The 19,271-nt window shown below is 42.9% G+C and overlaps 1 protein-coding gene across 1 annotated transcript in view; it reads right to left on the bottom strand.

The window, feature by feature from the left end:
* ABCB7 (ATP binding cassette subfamily B member 7) overlaps positions 1–19,271 on the bottom strand; it is a 106,863-nt gene that overhangs the window by 6,471 nt on the left and 81,121 nt on the right. Inside the window, exons 10-15 of the mRNA XM_070759642.1 lie at positions 18,851–19,008; positions 18,170–18,333; positions 17,886–18,015; positions 15,076–15,247; positions 5,602–5,705; positions 2,576–2,683 (exon numbers count right to left, since the gene is read on the bottom strand). Of these exons, the coding sequence (XP_070615743.1) occupies positions 2,576–2,683; positions 5,602–5,705; positions 15,076–15,247; positions 17,886–18,015; positions 18,170–18,333; positions 18,851–19,008 (836 nt within the window). The remainder of the gene's footprint in view (positions 1–2,575; positions 2,684–5,601; positions 5,706–15,075; positions 15,248–17,885; positions 18,016–18,169; positions 18,334–18,850; positions 19,009–19,271) is intronic.

Here is a 19,271-nt window from a genome sequence, read left to right as displayed (position 1 = left end):
ACAGCTGATTGGTGCTAGCTGAAGCTAAGAAGGGGGTGGGCCTGGTTAGCACACAGATGGATGACCACCAGGTGACATCAGGGCTGTATCTGCGGGCTATGTGTTTGTGTGAACAGATGTCCTAGATCAGAAGTCTCCAACCTTGGCAACTTTAAGACTTGTGGACTTCAGCTCCCAGAATTCCTCAGCCAGCTGAAGTCCACAAGTGGAGACCACTGCTTTAGAAATTTTTTATGCCTGTATTTATAAACGTGCACACCAATACAAAGGAGCAACCGTCACATACTGACAGTGATAGTCAGGGGACTTTGGACTCCCAAGGCTTCATCAAATGGAAGGTGGCATCAGAAGACCTTTAATAGAATCATTCAGCAGAGAATAGCAGGGCAATTGGGTGGATGTAACTGATCTTTATTTTGGGTTAGCTTGGCTTGATCGCCTTTATTAATAACGCATCATAATTCTGCATTATAAGCATATGAAAGGAACAATGAAGGCCTAAATTGACAGAGCAGAATCTTAAATCAATCAGGGCATTAAAGCTATGCAAAAGGGAACCTGTTGCACTGCAGTGGCTTCATGGAAGACAATATGATCCTCTGGTCCCTGAGCATCTTCTCTCATTATTTAAAAAGCTCACTGCCATCTTGGTTTCCAGGGAGATCAGAGCAAAGAAACAACAGGGGCAATAATTCAAGGGTAGGGGACACCTGACTAGGAATGTCCTTCAACCAGGGATAGTGTCTCTTACAACGCAATTGACATCAATCATACTGTTTTAGAGATAAATAAAAATCTTATTAATCTCTGGTATGTTTTAATGTCCCCTGGATTTACCAGTTTTGTTTTTTAGCTGCTGATAATTGCTTGGGCACTATTTGGATGGCATTTAATTAAGCATTCCAGTGTTTTTCAAACCTGGCAACTTTAAGATATGTGGCTTTCAATTCCCAGAATTCTCTGGCCAGCACGACATGGGTAGCTGAGGAATTCTGGGAGTTGTTCTGCTTAGTCATCCAAGCCCTTGTAACATCATGCTTAGATTATTATAATAGCTTATTGGCAGGCTTGCCACCTTGCTCACTGCGTCCATTATCCCTGGTCCAAAATAGTGCTGTCCAGATGGTTCTAAACTTCTCCAGGTCATCCCATGTGTTGGCCTCAAGTAGATCTCTACATTGGTTGCAAATTCGAGCCAGGGCCTACTTTAAACTGTTAGTGATGGTATTTAAGGCCCTGTGCTCAAACGCACCAAATTACTTGCCGATCTACTTATCCTGGTACACACCATTGAGGGATCTACATTCGGCAGGGAAGGGTCGGTTGACTGTCCCACAGACATATACAGCCACATCAAAATTGCAGGGCCTTTCAAGATCTGGCCCCATGTCTGTGGAACCGTCTTCCCTTAGCGCTTCGAGTAGAGGAGAATTTTCTCTTTCCTCTTTGATTCGGCAGATTGAAACATCTTTGTTCCAGGGATCAGCAAGAGGGAAAGAAATTGGAGAGGTTGGGAATGATTTTAACAAGTTTGTGGTTTTATTAGTTGTGTTTTAGCTAAGTGTGTGTATTGCCTACTGTCTATCTTTGTTAGTTGTATATGGCTTGCTGTCATGCCCTTTGTTAAAAGGGCATTATAAATAAATGGTTTGTTTATTATTATTATTATTATTATTATTATTATTATTATTATTATTATTATTATTATTATCTTTATGGTGTAAGATACTGAATTCTGCTATTTTGTTTCTTGCAGGAAATGCTCGAAAAAAAGCACAGATAAAGGGTTTATTTCAGCCAACCATACACTTTTTCAGGGATACGCCATTCCGATCTTCTGAGGTTTTTTGTTTAGGGTTTTCTCCTGACTATGTGATCAGACAGCATTCTATGGTCACTGAATAGGCTCATGTCCCCCTTTTATTTGTGTAAAGCTTGAATGGTTACACATGGGTTGTACAGTTTTCCAATACAATAATTGGTACTCTAATTTTGTTACTGGGCTGTAAGACACCAGTGGCATTTATGTGAAAACAGGGATAGGACAAATATATATTAATGAAGCATTCTAGAGATAGCCAATACCGACACTGTCAAATCTATTGTTTAATAGGAAGCACCTAAGCCCTCATAAATGTTCATGGAAGTAGGATATAACCACCCACTTTCTTTTTCCTTTTTAAAGAAAACATAAGGGTCGTTGTGCAAGTATGTACTCCAGATATATATTCTTGGAACAATAAAACTACCATCAGATTCACATTAGGGGATCTAGCCTAATAAAAACACAGAATCATTAGAATTTGAAAAAAGGGGTATTATGCTCATACCATCGCTGAGCCCCCAGGGAAACTAATTAATGATAATCCACTTCAAAACCCAACATGTTGTTCCCTCAATCCATCTGTCTTCCGCTGTCACACTCTCCACATACAAATCTGCATCCACACATTCACGTTTCGGTATTTCCAGTCAAAAGCCTTTCAGGGAAAAGCAGTGCTGGGAAGTGGCGTAGCCCCCAAGTGACATTTGCAAGCCTGCCAGAGTCCCCTCCCGTCAGGAAGCTGGGTCTCACCTGATCCAGGACGATTATTTCATCAGCATCAACCACTGTTGACAACCTGTGTGCAATGAAGACGGATGTTCTGTGTCTGACGATGTCTCTCATGGCATTCAAGATGTTCTGAAAGATTAAAGATAGGTGGCAGGAGGGGGAAGAACTCCTCTTAAAATAGATTAGCAAATGAGAGTGATTTAATCACACATAGAAACAAGCTGCCAGCCATTCCAATGTTATCAACAAAGAAAAAAAAAGTCACAACCTCAGGCACAGCTAGTCCTCAGCTTACGATTCTTTGCTTAGTAACAATTCAAAGCCACAACCAATTTCCGCAGCGCTACTTTTGACTCAGGTTTATTTATTGATTGATTGATTGATTGGATTTGTATGCCACCCCCTCCGAGGACTCAGGGCGGCTCACAACATATCAAAACCATATACAATATACATATCTAAAAAAATCCAATTAATATAACTAAAAAAATTTAAAAACTCTAATAACATTTAAAATCATTCATTCCCATTCACCTAGCAAGGCATACTACACTCGTTGGCCAGGGGGCTAGGGTCTAATGGGCCCAATCCTGGTGGCACAGATAGGCCTTTAAATTTTTATGGAAGGTGAGGAGGGTGGGGGCAGTGCGAATCCCTAGGGGGAGCGGATTCCAGAGGGCCAGGGCCCTCACAGAGAATGCTCTTCCCCTAGGCCCCACCAAGCGACATTGTCTAGTTGACGGGACCTGGAGAAGGCCGACTCTGTGGGACCTGACCGGTTGCTGGGACTCATGTGGCAGAAGACAGTCCCAGAGGTAATCTGGCCCAATGCCATGTAGGGCTTTATAGGTCAGAACCAACACTTTGAGTTGCATCCGGAAACCAATCAGCAGCCAATGCAGTCCGTGGAGCGCTGGAGAAATATGGGTATGCCTTGGAAGGCCCATAGCCACTCGCACGGCTGCATTCTGGATTACACTGTATTTCAAGTTTCCGAACAATCTTCAAAGGTAGTCCCATCATGTAGAGAGCATTGCAGTAGTTGGACATCAAGGTGATAAGGGCATGAATGACTGTGAGTAGATACTCCCTATCCAAATAGGGCTGCAAGTGGTGCACCAGGCGAACCTGGATGAGCGCCCCCCTCGCCACAGCCTAAAGATGATGGTCCAATGTCAGCTATAGATCGAGGAGGACGCCCATTTGAAATTACAATGGCTGCATACACACACACACACACACACACACACACAATTACATAATTGAATTTCAGGTGCCTGGCAACTGGCTCGCCTTTACAACGGCAAGGTCCTGCAGTCATATCTCTGTGATTTGCAGTGGGGCATTTTTATTTTTATTTTTGCCTCTTTCCAATATTTACTTTTGGTTTCCAACAAAATAATAATAATAATAATAAAATGCTCACTGGGGGAAATGGATTCACTTAATGACTGCATCATTTAAGAACTGTCAGAAAACATGCCCCCAAATTGGGTCCATGATGCCTTGACTTCACATGTGATGGTGGGGATTTATGACTATAATTCTAGACTCAACTATAATTGTAAGTCAAGGACTAGCTGTGTTTCATTTAATGTACTATGAAAACCTTGAAAAGATTCCTTGATTGTGAAATCTAGCTATCCCAGGGGAAAAATTAAAGGAAACTTTAGTTGCTAAAAAGGAGAAATAATTTTAGGGTTTTTTGCTTCCTTTATAATAGGAAGGCAACAGACCGATTCTGCTTTTCCTTAAATACCCTTTTGATTTCTTGTTGCACACTTTGGGGGGAAAAGAGTCGTTTTTACTAGCTGCTTTTAAAGTGCAGCTGTGTTGTGTAAACATTCAACTTCATTTGACAACCTCATAATAAATCTAGCAAAAGGAATGGCAACAAACAAGTAGAATAAACAAGCTCACTAAAAATTCTGATCATGATCGGTGAACGGAATCCAAGGAGATTTTTCTTGACAGGTGCATCTGTCTCCTTCTATTCTTTAGAAATGAACTATGTGTCAGTCATCCACAGTCAGACCCCTCTCATGATCAGAGGTCCTGGTATGTCAAATAACCCAACACAAAGAGACATGGTGAGCTTTGGCTTCGGACAAGACAACCTAGGGAAACGGCCGGGGGGCTGCAAAGGTCCATGTATAGTATTATGAAGCTGCCACTGTGATGTCACAGCATCTGTTTCACAACACCCTGATGCTTTACAACTGTACCTGTGAATATAATTACCTGCGAATATAATTTGGTGCCAAACGGAATTATCCACAGTCAATTCTGCATCCCAAGAAAGATGCACCATGGCTCTATGGGTCACATGCAAAAATCATTGAGAGGGCCAATTTTTATGAATATTAAGTGGCAACCAGCTGCTTCTCTTCAAATTAAAACCTCACCTCTTAAGAGTGAGAAGGTCAAGTAATTCCAACTGCTCTACTTAATACTTTTGTGCTGTACAGTGGTACCTCTACTTACAAACTTAATCTGTTCCGTGACCAGGTTCTTAAGTAGAAAGGTTTGTAAGAAGAAGCAATTTTTCCCATAGGAATCAATGTAAAAGCAAATAATGTGTGTGATTGGGGAAACCACAGGGAGGGTGGAGGCCCTGTTTCCTCCCAGGAGATTCCTAGAGAGGCCCCATGGAGGCTTCTCCCCTCCTTTTCTGGCCCTGTTTCCTCCCAGGAGTTACCTAGAGAGGCCCCACAGAGGCCCCTCCCCACCTTTTCCGGCCCTGTTTCCTCCCAGGAGATTCCTAGAGAGGCCCCACAGAGGCTTCTCCCTGCGGTTACAGTTTCGGAGGCTCGGGTTTGTAAGTGGAAAATGGTTCTTGAGAAAAGGCAAAAAAAAATCTTGAACACCTGGTTCGTAAGTACAGGGTGTTCTTAGGTAGAGGTACAACTGTAATTTATTTAGAAGTGGGTTCATTTCTCTATCCAATTCGAGGAAAGCCAGTTCTCCCACTGTTCCAAATTTGATTTTCATAGCCTGGGATAGCAAAATGTAGAATTGCCATAAAGATGTAGTGGGGGCCAACGTACCTCTTCTGTAATGGAATCTAAGGATGAGGTGGCTTCATCATAGAGAATAATGGGAGGATTCTTCAAGATGGCTCTGGCTATTGCAATCCTTTGTTTTTCGCCTCCTAAAAAAAGGAAGACACACGCACATAAAGTCAGAGAAAACTATTTTTGCTTGGGAGGCCATTCTGAAATGAATGCCCCCTGGAGTGCAAAAAAATAGCACCAATGGGAAAACTGGAAGTCCGTTTTTCTGAACTTCTGGTTTGCCCGTTTGGCCATTTTTTCACCATTCCAGGCTTCAATGAGGTCTGTGTGCTTGCATGTGGATGGGGGGGTGGGGTTGTGCATATATGCAGGGGCAGCATGTGTGTGTGTGTGCACATGCGTGGGGGAGGAAAGAGGTATAGGCACGTGAACGCATGTTTGCGCGCAAACACACACACACACACACACACTCTTTTGGCACGCAAACCAATAACAACAAAGTTGGAAGGGACCTTGGAGGTCTTCTAGTCCAACCCCCTGCTTAGGCAGGAAACCCTGCACTACTTTAGACAGATGGTTATCCAACATCTTCTTAAAAAATTCCAGTGTTGGAACATTCACAACATCGGGAAGCAACTTCGGTTCCACTAATCAACCGTTCTGGCTGTCATGAAATTTCTCCTTAGTTCTAAGTTACTTCTGTCCTTGTTTAGTTTCCACCCATTGCTTCTTGTTCTACCGTCAGATGCTTTGGGGAATAGGTTGACTCCTTCTACTTTGTGGCAACCCCTGAGATATTGGAGGACTGCTATCCTGTCTCCTCTGGTCCTTCTTTTCATTAAACTAGTCATCCCCGGTTCTTGCAACCAGTCTTTATATGTTACCAAAACAGGTTCGTCATCAATGCCCTATACCATTTCCGACAAATGGTTGTCCAACCCCTTATCAAAAACTTCCAGTGTTGGAGCACTCACAACTTCTGGAGGCACCTCATTCTCATTCCACTGATTAATTGTTCTAACTGTCAGGAAATTTCTCCTTAGTTTTAGTTCTTCAATGTTCATAAGTGTGAGAAATAGTCATAAGTCACTTTTTTCAGTACCATTGTAACATCAAACAGTCACTAAATGAACTGTTATAAGTCAAGGAATATCTGTAACCGAGACTGTCACTTTGTGTCATCCTCCCCAAGGATTTCGGTCTCTTTTAAGGACCCTCTTTGCTCCCATTCTCTAAGGCTATAATTAAGGGTATTTTTCTAAACCACCATATTGCCACATTATTACTTTGAGACGTACTGTACAACCCTGTGTTAAAAAATTTAAAGTCCATTTCGGATTTTGGAGCCCTTGAAAGTAATTAATTGTTAAATATGTGTCTGCCTTCTTGTTCTACATGTCAAAAATCTGACAAGCTTCCATTTTAATGTTTTCATCTTCCTGGTGATGTGCCCTTCTAACTAACATAGCCTTGTTTTAGCAAGCCTCTTTAGGAGGATAATAATCTCATTTCACTTTAAGCCTTAAGTGGCTGTCCTGAAGCTGAGCAATAAACAGAAATTGAACTATTCACCCAAGATGTGATTTCTGCTTCTCACCTCCTTTATAAAATGCTTACCCTGAGATGCATTGCATTTGCTATTGCCGGTATTTATAAAAGTAATGGTTCCATAATGCAAGGTCTTTTCGAGGGTCTTCCTCCAAACCCATTTCAAAGACCACCTGTGACAATCTCGGAGATAAATGTGAGAAGGAACCCTACAACTTGTTCCTGAATCACGGTCTGGTTCTCAGAAGAGTGTGGGAAGAGAACCATTTCAGGTCCAATAGAATTACAGAGTCCTTCTGATTAAGATACTACATGAATTCTATGCACATAGTCACAGATGCTTACACACTGAAAAATTACCACAAACAATGGTATTCTAGCACATACAATTGCATTCAAGGACTCTGCCTGCCTGCCTTTCTATTTGTCCACATTCATTCATTCATTCATTCATTCGTTCGTTCATTCATTTAATTTTTTATGCCGCCCTTTTCCTTAGACTCAGGGCGGCTTACAACATGTTAGCAATAGCACTTTTTTTAACAGAGCCAGCCTATTGCCCCCACAATCTGGGTTCTCATTTTACCCACCTCGGAAGGATGGAAGGCTGAGTCATCCTTGAGCCGGTGATGAGATTTGAACCGCTGACCTGCAGATCTAGCAGTCAGCTTTAGTGGCCTGCAGTACTGCACTCTACCCACTGCGCCACCCCACTCCTGTTTTCTAGCCTGGTACCTCTTAACCACTAGACCAAATTGGCTCTATGAGAGCTACTACTAACCGTGGTTTGTCCAAAAGCCTTTCACAGTACTTATAAAAGTCAAGAAAAACCAGATTTTAAAATAAACTCATAAAAAAATAATTTAGACCACTTCTTGACAATGCATTTCCAGGAACATGATAAAAAGGAAGGGAGAGGAGGTTGCCATCTGTAACGTTCACGATGGCTAATAGGGAAAAACAGGTTTCATTTCTGCAGCAGTGACCTTCCTGCAAACCTCTCCGCATAAGTCAATGCTATAATTAAAAGTATAGCATTTGATTATGGAACAAATGGCCATTTCTTAAACTGAGTTACTGCACGGCTGCAATTTCCAAATTAGAAATTAAAAGCCCAACAAGAAGCAAGAAAGACATTTTACCCTAATAAAGGCTGAGCTTATATAAACGTTCTATAAATCACGAACGAATAACGTTCCTCTCTCCTTCCTTATGTTTACCGTTTATAAAAAGCACCAGAAACAACTTTGAACAGATTTTCAATGGAGATCACTATCAAAGATTTAACTATCCTGAAAGGCTTTGACATGCAACTCTTGGCCTGAGACCAGGAAATCTCCCAGGCCCTCGTAAGATAAACAGCTTAGTAGAAACTGGGTTTTCTAACACATGGAGAGAGGCGGCATCCAAATCCAATTAAACTAAACTAATTTAATTTACTTGACTTCTATGCCACCCAATCCCGTATAAAATAATACGTTGATAAAAAGTCAAATATTAAATAATAAAACAATAAAAACCCTATTATAAAACCCAAACGAACTATCTAATCAAACACACATACATACCAAGCAATCAGATTCCCTGCCTCTCATCCAAAGCTTCCTTGAGTAATGAGCTAACCAAGTGTAATCCATAGGAATTACAGATAGCTGAGTCCGGATAGAGATTTTAAAAGTGTAATATATTTCCAAATGGAAAAAAATGGAAAAAATATATTACCAAGGTGGCTATACGTTTTTCAGACAGCTCCAGTCAAATTAAATAAGATTTTTTTTGCAAATTTAAATAAAATACTGTCCAAATTCATATGGAACAGGAAAAAAACAAGAATTAGGGTCAAAGCACTATAAGATTCCAGGATGAGAGGAGGATTCGGGCTGCCAAATTTTGAGCTTTGCAATGAATGAATGAATGAATTAATTAATTTGTTTGATTATTTATTTATTATATTTGTATGCCGCGCCTTTCCGTAGACTCGGGGCGGGTCACAACACAATAAAAACAGTTTATAACGAATCTAATAATTTACAATATAAAATATTTAAAAAACCCATTATTAAACAGACATACACACAAGCATACCATACATAAATTGTATAGGCCCGGGGGAGATATCTCAGTTCCCCCATGCCTGACGACAAAGGTGGGTTTTAAGGAGTTTGCGAAAGGCGAGGAGGATAGGGGCAGTTCTAATCTCTGGGGGTAGCTGGTTCCAGAGAGTCGGGGCCACCACAGAGAAGGCTCTTCCCTGGGGCCTGCCAACCGACATTGTTTAGTTTACGGGACCGGAGAAGGCCCACTCTGTGGGACCTAATCGGTCGCTGGGATTCGTGCGGCAGAAGGCAGTCTTGGAGATATTCTGGTCCGATGCCATGAAGGGCTTTAAAGGTCATAACCAACACTATCAAACCACAATCCTATTATGGACAAAATAATAGATCACTTTAAACAATGAAAGAATCCTCTCACTAGAGGGATGGCATGCACACTTACGGGAAAAAATAAACACTAAACACTCACAATTTCAATCCCATGCCATACGACAAACGTTAACTGGAGGAAAACAAGGCAAAATGGAAGACAGGGAGCTCTTGTCTTACAAGTGTTTGTTGACCGTTTGAACTTACAGCAGCAATGAAAAAAGTGACTTATGACCGTTGAAGCATCCCCATGGTCACATGATTTACACTCGGATGCTTGACATAACTGTTCTACTAATTTAACAAGTACAGCAATTCACTTAACAAATGGGGCGAGAAGTCGTTAAATGGGGCAAAACTCACTTAACAAATTTCTCGCGTAGCAACATGAGTACTGGGGCTCTGTTGTGGTTGTAAACTGAGGACTAGTTGCAGTTTTCATTTCATCAGAAGGTGCATATTAGCAGAAGTGACTGCCCTTTTTTACAGGTAAGAACCAATCATGTGAATACTAAGTTTATTCCATGAAATATGCAGGACTTGCATTCCTGTTTTTTTCCATTGTTATAACCGTGCTGGGCAGAATGGAACCTGCTGGCATTCAAGGAGAGTTCACTTGTTTACTAGGTGTTTATCCTGCATTTTATTGCTTTATATGTAACTCAGAAATGGCAAATAATGTCTAGTACTCCTTCCTTGTCCTATTCCTTCCACAATAACAACCCTGTGAGATTGGCCTCAAGTCACCCAGCTGGCTCTCATGCTTAAGGCAGAACTAGAACTCACCGTCTCTGGGTTCTAGCCTGGTACCATAACCACTAGATCAAATTGGTTCTCAAGTTACGGCACAGGTAGTCCGGCTCCAAATTTGTCTGTGTTAATGCTCATGTGGTAATACAGCTACACATCCTCCGAAAGAATGATAAACCCTTCGGTTTCCTCCAGTCATTCATTCATTCATTGGATTTGTATGCTCCCCCTCTCCAAAGGACTCGGGGCGGCTCACAATATATCAAAACAATATACATATCTAAAAAATCCAATTAAAATAGCTAAAAAACTTTTAAAACTCTAATAACATTTAAAATAATTCATTCCCATTCACACAGCAAGACATGCTACACTCGTTGGCCAGGAGGCAAGGGTCTAATGGCCCCAAGTCTGGTGGCACAGGTAGGTCTTTAAACATTTACAGAAGGCGAGGAGGATGGGGACAATGCAAATCTCTGGGGGAAGCTGATTCCAGAGGGTCGGGATCCCCACAGAGAAGGCTCTTCCCCTGGGCCCCGCCAAGTGACATTGTCTAGTTCAGCGTTTCCCAACCGGTGTGCCGCGGCACACTAGTGTGCCGCGAGACACAGCCAGGTGTGCCGCCAAGCTCCTAGGGAAAAAGGAGAGCTTAAGGAGAGCCCTGCCCAGCTGGAGATTCCCTGCAGCACCAGGTAGAAGCCGGCAGCCGGCAGCACCCTTTTCCAGTGCCGCGCAAGGAGCTGGGCGTTGGAGTTTGGGGTGGGGAGCGATGAAAGTGCGGAGGCCGGTGCCGCGGCTGCCCCCACCCCCCAGTGCCTCCGTTCCCCTCACGCCCCTGGCTTCTCGCCGCTGCCGCCCGCCCGCCCTCCCGCTCGATCTGCCCCTTTCTCCAGCTCCTCCGGCGAGCGCTCGGAGAAAACCTTCTCACAGCGGAGGTTGGAGAAGGTTCTTTGGAACGTCGGGGGTGCGTGCGCGCGCGCGCCCTATCCCCCAGCCAGCCTACCCGGAAAAGCTTTGCCGGCCTCCACAGAGAAGGAAGAGAGAGAACAAGAGAGAGAAAGGAAGAGAGAGAAAGAGATAGCAAGAGAGACAGAATGAGAGAGAGAGAGAAAGAGAAAGAAAGAAAGACACAGCAAGAGGGGGGAAGGAGGGAGAGAGAAAGAGAGCCAAAGAGAGGAAGGAAGGAAGAGAGAAAGAAAGAGATAGCAAGAGAGACAGAATGAGAGAGAGACAGAAAGAAAGAAAGAAAGAAAGAAAGAAAGAAAGAAAGAAAGAAAGAAAGAAAGAGCAAGAGGGGGGAAGGAGGGAGAGAGAAAGAGCAAAAGAGAGAGGAAGGAAGAGAGAAAGAAAGAGATAGCAAGAGAGACAGAATGAGAGAGAGAAAGAAAGAAAGAAAGAAAGAAAGAGCAAGAGGGGGGAAGGAGGGAGAGAGAAAGAGAGCCAAAGAGAGAGGAAGGAAGGAAGAGAGAAAGAGATAGCAAGAGAGACAGAATGAGAGAGAGAGAGAGAAAGAAAGAAAGAAAGAAAGAAAGAGACAGCAAGAGGGGGGAAGGAGGGAGAGAGAAAGAGCAAAAAAGAGAGGAAGGAAGGGAGAAAGAAAGGGATGGAGAGAGAGAGAAAGAGGGAGAGAGAAATAGAGCGAAAGGGAGAAAGAGAGATTTTTTTTGTCCAAACTTTTTTGCACACACCCCCCCTCAATGTTCCCCAGGATTTTGAAAATGTGAATAATGTGCCGCGGCTCAAAAAAGGTTGGGAAACACTGGTCTAGTTGATGGGACCTGAAGAAGGCCGACTCTGTCGGACCTCACCAGTTGCTGGGACTCATGTGGCAGAAGGCGGTCCTGGAGGTAATCTGGTCCGATGCCATGTAGGGCTTATAGGATTCCCTTCATTTTTTGTGGCGCTGCTTTGAATCCTAGCAAGGGGAGCCTCAGGGGAATCTCCGCGCTTTGGCGGACAATGGAGGTCTGGCGGTGGGGCATCCCAGTGAGGGAAGCCTCAGGGGAATCTCCGCGCTTTGGCGGGGCATCCCAGCGGCGGCGGCTCCAAGCATCTACTACTCTTTCAATCAAATAATATTTTCTCACGTTGCTTCTGATCTTTCCCCAATTAACCTCAGATTGTGCCCCCTTGTTCTTGTGTTCACTTTCCTATTAGAAACACTTCTCTCCTGAACCTTATTTAACCCTTTAACCTTTTTAAATGTTTTGATCATGTCTCCCCTTTCCCTTCTGTCCTCCAGACTATACAGATGGAGTTCGTTAAGTCTTTCCTGATAAGTTTGATGCTTAAGACCTTCCACCATTTTTGTAGCCCGTCTTTGGACCCGTTCAATTTGATCCATATCTTTTTGTAGGTGAGGTCTCCAGAACGGAACACAGTATTCCAAATGTGGTCTCATCAGCACTCTATTCAGTGGGATCACAATCTCCCTCTTCCTGCTTGCTATACCTCTAGCTATGCAGCCAAGCATTCTACTCATTTTTCCCTACCGCCTGACCACACTGTTCACCCATCCTCAGGGAACTTCTCTCTCACCAGAATGTCTGCTTTGGCCTATTGGGTGAGTAATATTCATGCCTGGTTGTGTGCGGCTTTTTAGTTGCTGATTGAGGTGTTGATGGCTGATTATTAAGTCATTGGCTTTTGTTTCCTTGTGCTCAGGCGCATAGAATAGCCCAAAGCAGACATTCTGGTGAGAGTGAAATTCTCTGGGGATGGGCTTGGAAGGCAAAACCTCTGCTCCTGGTGACTGACCCAGATTGGATCTTGCAAATTAGATATAAATTCTAATAGCACTATATAGCATCCACTTAAACAGTGATTCCTCCCTTCTTTCCATCATATATTTAGGCTGCAATGTCAAACAATTTCAGAATGTATTATCCCTTAACAAAAATATGTTTTTCTACGACATGACACATGAATGCTTCTTTCGTATCATTTAAGAATCTCACAAAGAAAATTAAATAGGATTATCATAAGTGTTCTCTATCACTGCCATCATCCCCCTCAACTAAACGTTGCCATTAAATAGTCAGTTAAGAGACACACGTCAATCTTTAAACAATTTGGACATCTGCAGCTTCCAATTTTGATTCGTATCAGATATGTCACGGGAAACCTTTGCAAATTTACTTATACAAATGGACAGACAACAGGTTTCATCCCCATCAACCCAGAGACAGTGGGTCAATTTTTTTTTCCTGGCGAAGGGAGTAAAGGGGCAAAGTAAGAAAGATGAATGGTATCTATTTTAACCACTTAACCCTGGCAGAACAGACATTTTGGGTTGAGAGGAAAATGGAAGATTTAAGGCACAATCAGCTTATGCTTCAAGTCCCCCCCCCCAAAGACATTCATTCAATTGTGACTGACAGCTTCATGGTAGTACTTACAGCTATGATGATATCATGTTTGGATGTTATCTTATGACAATGATTTTATTTATTTATTTATTTATTTATTTTTTGATTTGATTTGATTTGATTTGATTTGTATGCCGCCCCTCTCCAGAGACTTGGAGCGGCTCACAACAAAAACAACAATGTAACAAATCAAATACATTAAAAGACATCTAAAAACCCATTATTAAAACCATGCAACACAATCATACCATACATAAACAATATAAGCCCAGGGGTATTTTAATTTCCCCATGCCTGACGACATAGGTCGGTCTTCAATAGCTTACGAAAGGCAAGGAGGGTGGGGGCAGTTCTGATCTCTGGGGGGAGTTGATTCCAGAGGGCCGGGGCCGCCACAGAGAAGGCTCTTCCCCTGGGGCCCGCCAGATGACATTGTTTAGTCAACAGGACCCGGAGAAGGACCGGGATTCTTTTGGTGAATAATGGTGAACCTTTTTACCCTCAGGTGCCGAAAAAATGTGTGTGTGCACTATTGCGCATGTGCGAGTGCTCACACCCATAATTCAATGCCTGGGGAGGGCGACAACAGCTTCCCCTGCCCCCCGGAGGCCCATTGGAGGCCTGTTTCCCAACTTCTGGTGGTCCCAGTAGGCTCGTGTTTAGCTCTTGCCAGGCTCCAAGGGCTTCCATGGAGCCGGGGGAGGGTAAAAACGCCCTCCCCCATCCCTCGGAGGCTCGCTGGAAGCCAAAAACGCCCTCCCAGAGCCTCTGTGCGAGCCAAAAATCAGCTGGTTGGCACACACAGGCATGTTGGAGCTGAGCTAGGGCAAGGCTAGAGTGCCAGCAGATATGGCTACGCATGCCACCTGTGGCATCCATGCCATAGGTTCACCACCACTGGCCTATGACATTGTGATGAGTCAAATGTCTATGAAGATTCTCAGTCTCCAGGTCATAGTTGTTATCAAATGTGGTTTTTATTTCCCAGTTGCCTTTTCAAAAATAAGAAAAAACACTTTTGATATTGTGATAAGTCCTTATGGCCCTTGGAGATGTAATAGTAATGATGATGATGAAGATACAATTATACTGCCTGCACGACAGCTCTGTATTCCTCCACCTTTAAATCTGAGCAGCTACCGCTAATTGTCTCCATCTAATCAAATACTTATTTGGCCATCATCCTGGGGAGGAGCGTGTGAAGAACCTACTGGCTCTCAGTCCCTGACTATAAAGCTTTCTGAGCTGTTTCCAGAGAAGCATCAGACCAGCTGCTCGATGACCATTTAATATTAAACTTGGCATTTATCTGTCTGCTGAGAAAGGTCAGGTTGGAAAGGCCTGTGCTGAGCATCAGGCCTGAGGCAAGACAGAAGAAGGGGGAGCTGCAGAAACCAGCAGCCCACGGATTTCCTTACCTGACAATTTCAGACCTCGCTCGCCGACTTGGGTGTTGTACCCATTGGGCATTCTGAGAATAGCATCATGAATTCCTGATAGCTTGGCCACAGCATAGATGTCTTCCGCGGAGGCATTGATATTGCCATACTGAAGGTTGTAGAAGATGGTGTTGTGGAAGAGGACAGCATCCTAAGATACACGCAAACAAAACAGATACAGGTAAGTCCTCAACTTACAGCATTTCATCTAGTGTTCTAGATTTTGGAAATATTTTCAGCGTTACGACATTGAAAAAGGGATTGATGACTGTTTTTCACACACAACAACCATTGTACAGCGTGTCCGGGGGGAAAAGCATTTTGAAATTCCCTGATATTTCTCTGACAATTCCCTGTAACTTGCGATCTAGTTAAGGCACGGTTGTAGATGACATCATACCAAATGGCTAAGCCATGGAGAAATATCGGGAGCTGAGGAAGCAAGTTGTTGCCACAGTGATGCTCATTTTTGCTTGACTCTGCCAGGAAGTGCGATCCGTTGGGGTTTTTTTAACATGATTTTTCCCTGACTTTTAAACATTTTAACACAGTTTGGTTTTCCCCCCTGATTTATTCCGTGTTTTTTTCACAAATTCCCTGATAATTTCCTGATATTGCCAGAACCGCCAAATTCTCTGATAATTCCCTGATTGATTCAAGGCTGGGGAAGAGTTGCAAGTGCTGTGCTGCTCTTCTCGGCAGATGGGAGGGGGAAGGAATAATAATAATAATAATAATAATAATAATAATAATAATAATAATAAATAATAAATAATAATTATTATTATTATTATTATTATTGTGGGACTTCCAACTTCAGCCTGACCAAATTCTGAAGCTTAACAAACCAGACATCCTGACTGTGGAGAAAAAGAAAGTATGGATCATTGACATCGCAATCCCAGGGGACAGCAGAATTGAGGAGAAGCAGCTAGAGAAATTAGTGAAATACGAAGATCTAAAAATCGAGCTGCAACGACTCTGGCATAAGCCACTGAAATTGGTCCCAGTGGTACTTGGCACGCTGGGCGCAGTACCAAAGGATCTCAGCGGACATTTGAAAACCATCGGAATTGACAAAATCTCCATCTGTCAATTGCAAAAGGCCGCTTTACTGGGATCGGCAAACATAATTCGCCGCTACATCATGCAGTCCTAGGTGCTTGGGAAGCACCCGACTGGTGATGAAATACGAAATCCAGCATAGTGATCTCGTTTGCTGTGTTGTACTGACATAATAATAATTTAATAGATTTGTATGCCGCCCCTCTCCGGAGACTTGGAGTGGAAAGGTGGGCGCTCTCGGTCTCTCCACATGAGATGAACCTACCAAAGGAGAGGCGCCCATGAGACAGAGGACAGAAGCTCAGCTTTCCCCCATGACGAGAAACTTGGTGCGGACTCCTGTAATCTGGCGGTGGCGGCTTCTGCGGTGGCGGCCAGCAGTAGCAGCATTCCTGTAGTCCAGCAATAGCGGCTTCTTGCGCAGTTTGGCAGGGGCGGCCAGCACCAGCCGCCAAACCATATGAAAAAGCCACCACCGCCGGACAACAGGAAGGCTGCTGCCGTCGACCGCCACCCAACTGCATTCAGTGTATAAGACGCACCCAGTTTTTGGTGCACTTTTTTGAAGTAAAAAGGTGCGTCTTATACACCAAAAAATACGGTAAGTTGTCTGAACTTTTGGAGGAAGCTGCCAGTGTTCATGATTTATGTGCCATTTTATCTATCTGGGACAGTAATGATTTAGCCTTGGCGTGGCTCCTGGAACAATTAAACTATAGACCTGAGATTGGAATGCAGAGTTGCCGGGAGTTAACGAAATTAGCTGGAGATGAGAGGATTGTTTGATGATTTGCACGAAAACTGAAGTTATTAAAGAAGAGTGTTATGAGCATTTGTAATCTGTGTAATAGAGGGAAAGAACAGGCTGCTTCTCCATAGCAGGGCTTCTCAACCTCGGTGACCTAAGTGAGGACTTCAACTCCCAGAATTCTCCATCCAGCAGCTTCCAGTGTTCCCTCTAATTTTTTTTTGGGGGGTGGGCAAAAAAGTATAGTGTCTGAGCGGCAGTCCCTTTGGGACTGGGCGGCACAGAAATAATAAATAAATAAATGAACAAACAAACAAACAAACAAAAAACCCACCCTGTTTTGCCTGAGAGAATTTCAAAATAAAATACTGTACTGTGTGTCTATAACAGTGAGCTCATAATAGGGCAACTCTATCAATATCAAAATGCCACTTAAATAGTTGAGCTAGTTTCAAACTAGATTTTGATTTTCTTTCTCTCTTCCTTTCTCCCATTCTTTCTCTTTCTCTTTTCCTTCCTCTCTTTTTTCTATCTGTTTCTCTCTCTTCCTCTCTCTCTCCTTCCCTCTCACTCTTTCCCTCTCGGCTTCTGGGCAGGTTTGGAAAACTCTGAGTTGATGATGATTTTTAAGTGAGCGATTGCTCACTGCTCAGCTTAGAGGGAACTATGGCAGCTTCTGTGGGGACTATTTTGCTCCAGCTTCAGAAGCAATACAAGATTGAACAGGAAATCCTTTAGGTGGAGGTTTTCAGCGACTAGTTTCCAAAGGACAACAGTTTAGATGTCCCCCCCCCCCCCCCTGGGAGATTTTAATCATCAGATAAAAACTGTTTCATTCATACAAGCTGTTTGGGGTTTTTTCCTTCTTCTTCGATTGCTTTCATTATTTGGCTTCATCGCCTCGATTTTCCCATTATTTCACCAGTCTCTGGGCCTGCAACATTAGGATGACTTTCAAGATAGCAAAAAAACATACCTGTGGCACAACTCCTAAAGACTTCCGCAGGCTTTCCAAACTGACATTTTGTATATTCTTGCCAGCAACATAAATCTCTCCCTTCTGAGGCTCATAGAAGCGAAATAATAATCTCATAATTGTGCTTTTCCTAACAAAAGAAAAGAAAAGAAAAAGAGAGAGAGAGGCTCAGGGTTAGAACAATGTTTTGCACCTTTTTTTAAAAAAAATCCAAGTTTTTACTGCCATTAAAAGAAAAAAGGAATCAATCAATGATGCAGAATTTTGTGCATCCATTTACCCACCCTGACCCACTGCCTCCTACAATGGCCACTTTTCTTCCTGCAGGGACTTCAAAAGACACGCCACTGAGGACTTTCTGCCCTTCAAGGTATTCAAAATGCACGTTATCAAAGGCGATGGTAGCCGTCTGTGGGGTGATCTGCAGGGGTGGAGCCAGCTCTTTATCCTATTAAAAGAAGAGTCCTGCTTTACACACTGCCCAGAAGGTACTTTAAAGAGCTTAACAAGCTAAACAATCCATCTAATTGAAAACGAGGCACAAGCAAGTGCCTAGAAGAGGTTAAAAGTAGTAGTAGTAGTAATAATAATAATAAAAAATCCCAAGCAGTTTCAGCCACAGGTAAATTTCTTTCTTTCTCTCTCCCCTCTTCTTTCCAGCTCAATAATTTATTTTTCTTTATTTTTTTGCCAGAATGGTCTGGCTCCAAAGCAGCCTTTCACACAATCAATTCTGCATCATTAATTAAAATGACATAATAAAATTTCAATGCATAGGGCACACACTTATATAAAATGCAGAGATTACACATAGCCTTTGGCTCCCTGCCCCAAAAGCTCTTTCAGAAATGCAACATTAAAATGAAGGATCTTCAGTAACTGCTCAAATTTCGCCGTTAGAAACAAACCTGGATTCATTTTAAACTAGCATGTTTAAAAAGAAAGATTTCACGGACAATACTCACTTTGATTTTAGTGTCTATGTTAAGCAGCGTAAACAATAAGTTCATGTCTATGAGGGCCTGCCTTGTCTCTCTATATACCGTGCCCAGGAAGTTAAGGGGTAAGGAAATCTGGAACAGCAATCCATTCACCATGACCAGATCACCAATGCTTAAATTACCTGAGTGAGAAACAAAAGGTAGACTAGCAATAAGGCTTAATTTTTCAAAGTAAATTGCAGCCAGCTTATATTGTCACCTTATCACCTCGAGGCTTGACTACTGCAATACATGGGCTACCTTTGAAGAGTATTCGGAAAATTCAAATCATGCAAAATGCAGCCGCACGAGCGGTCAAAGGCCTTCCCAGATATGCCCATGTCTCTCCAGCACTCTGCAGACTACACTGGTTGCTGATGGGTTTCCGGACACAATTCAAAGTGTT

This window comes from Erythrolamprus reginae, chromosome 8 (assembly GCF_031021105.1).
Source record: "Erythrolamprus reginae isolate rEryReg1 chromosome 8, rEryReg1.hap1, whole genome shotgun sequence".
In the NCBI taxonomy this organism is placed as follows: domain Eukaryota; kingdom Metazoa; phylum Chordata; class Lepidosauria; order Squamata; family Dipsadidae; genus Erythrolamprus; species Erythrolamprus reginae.
The sequence above is the reverse complement of the archived record's forward strand: the minus strand, read 5'-3'. Positions and strand labels throughout refer to the sequence as shown.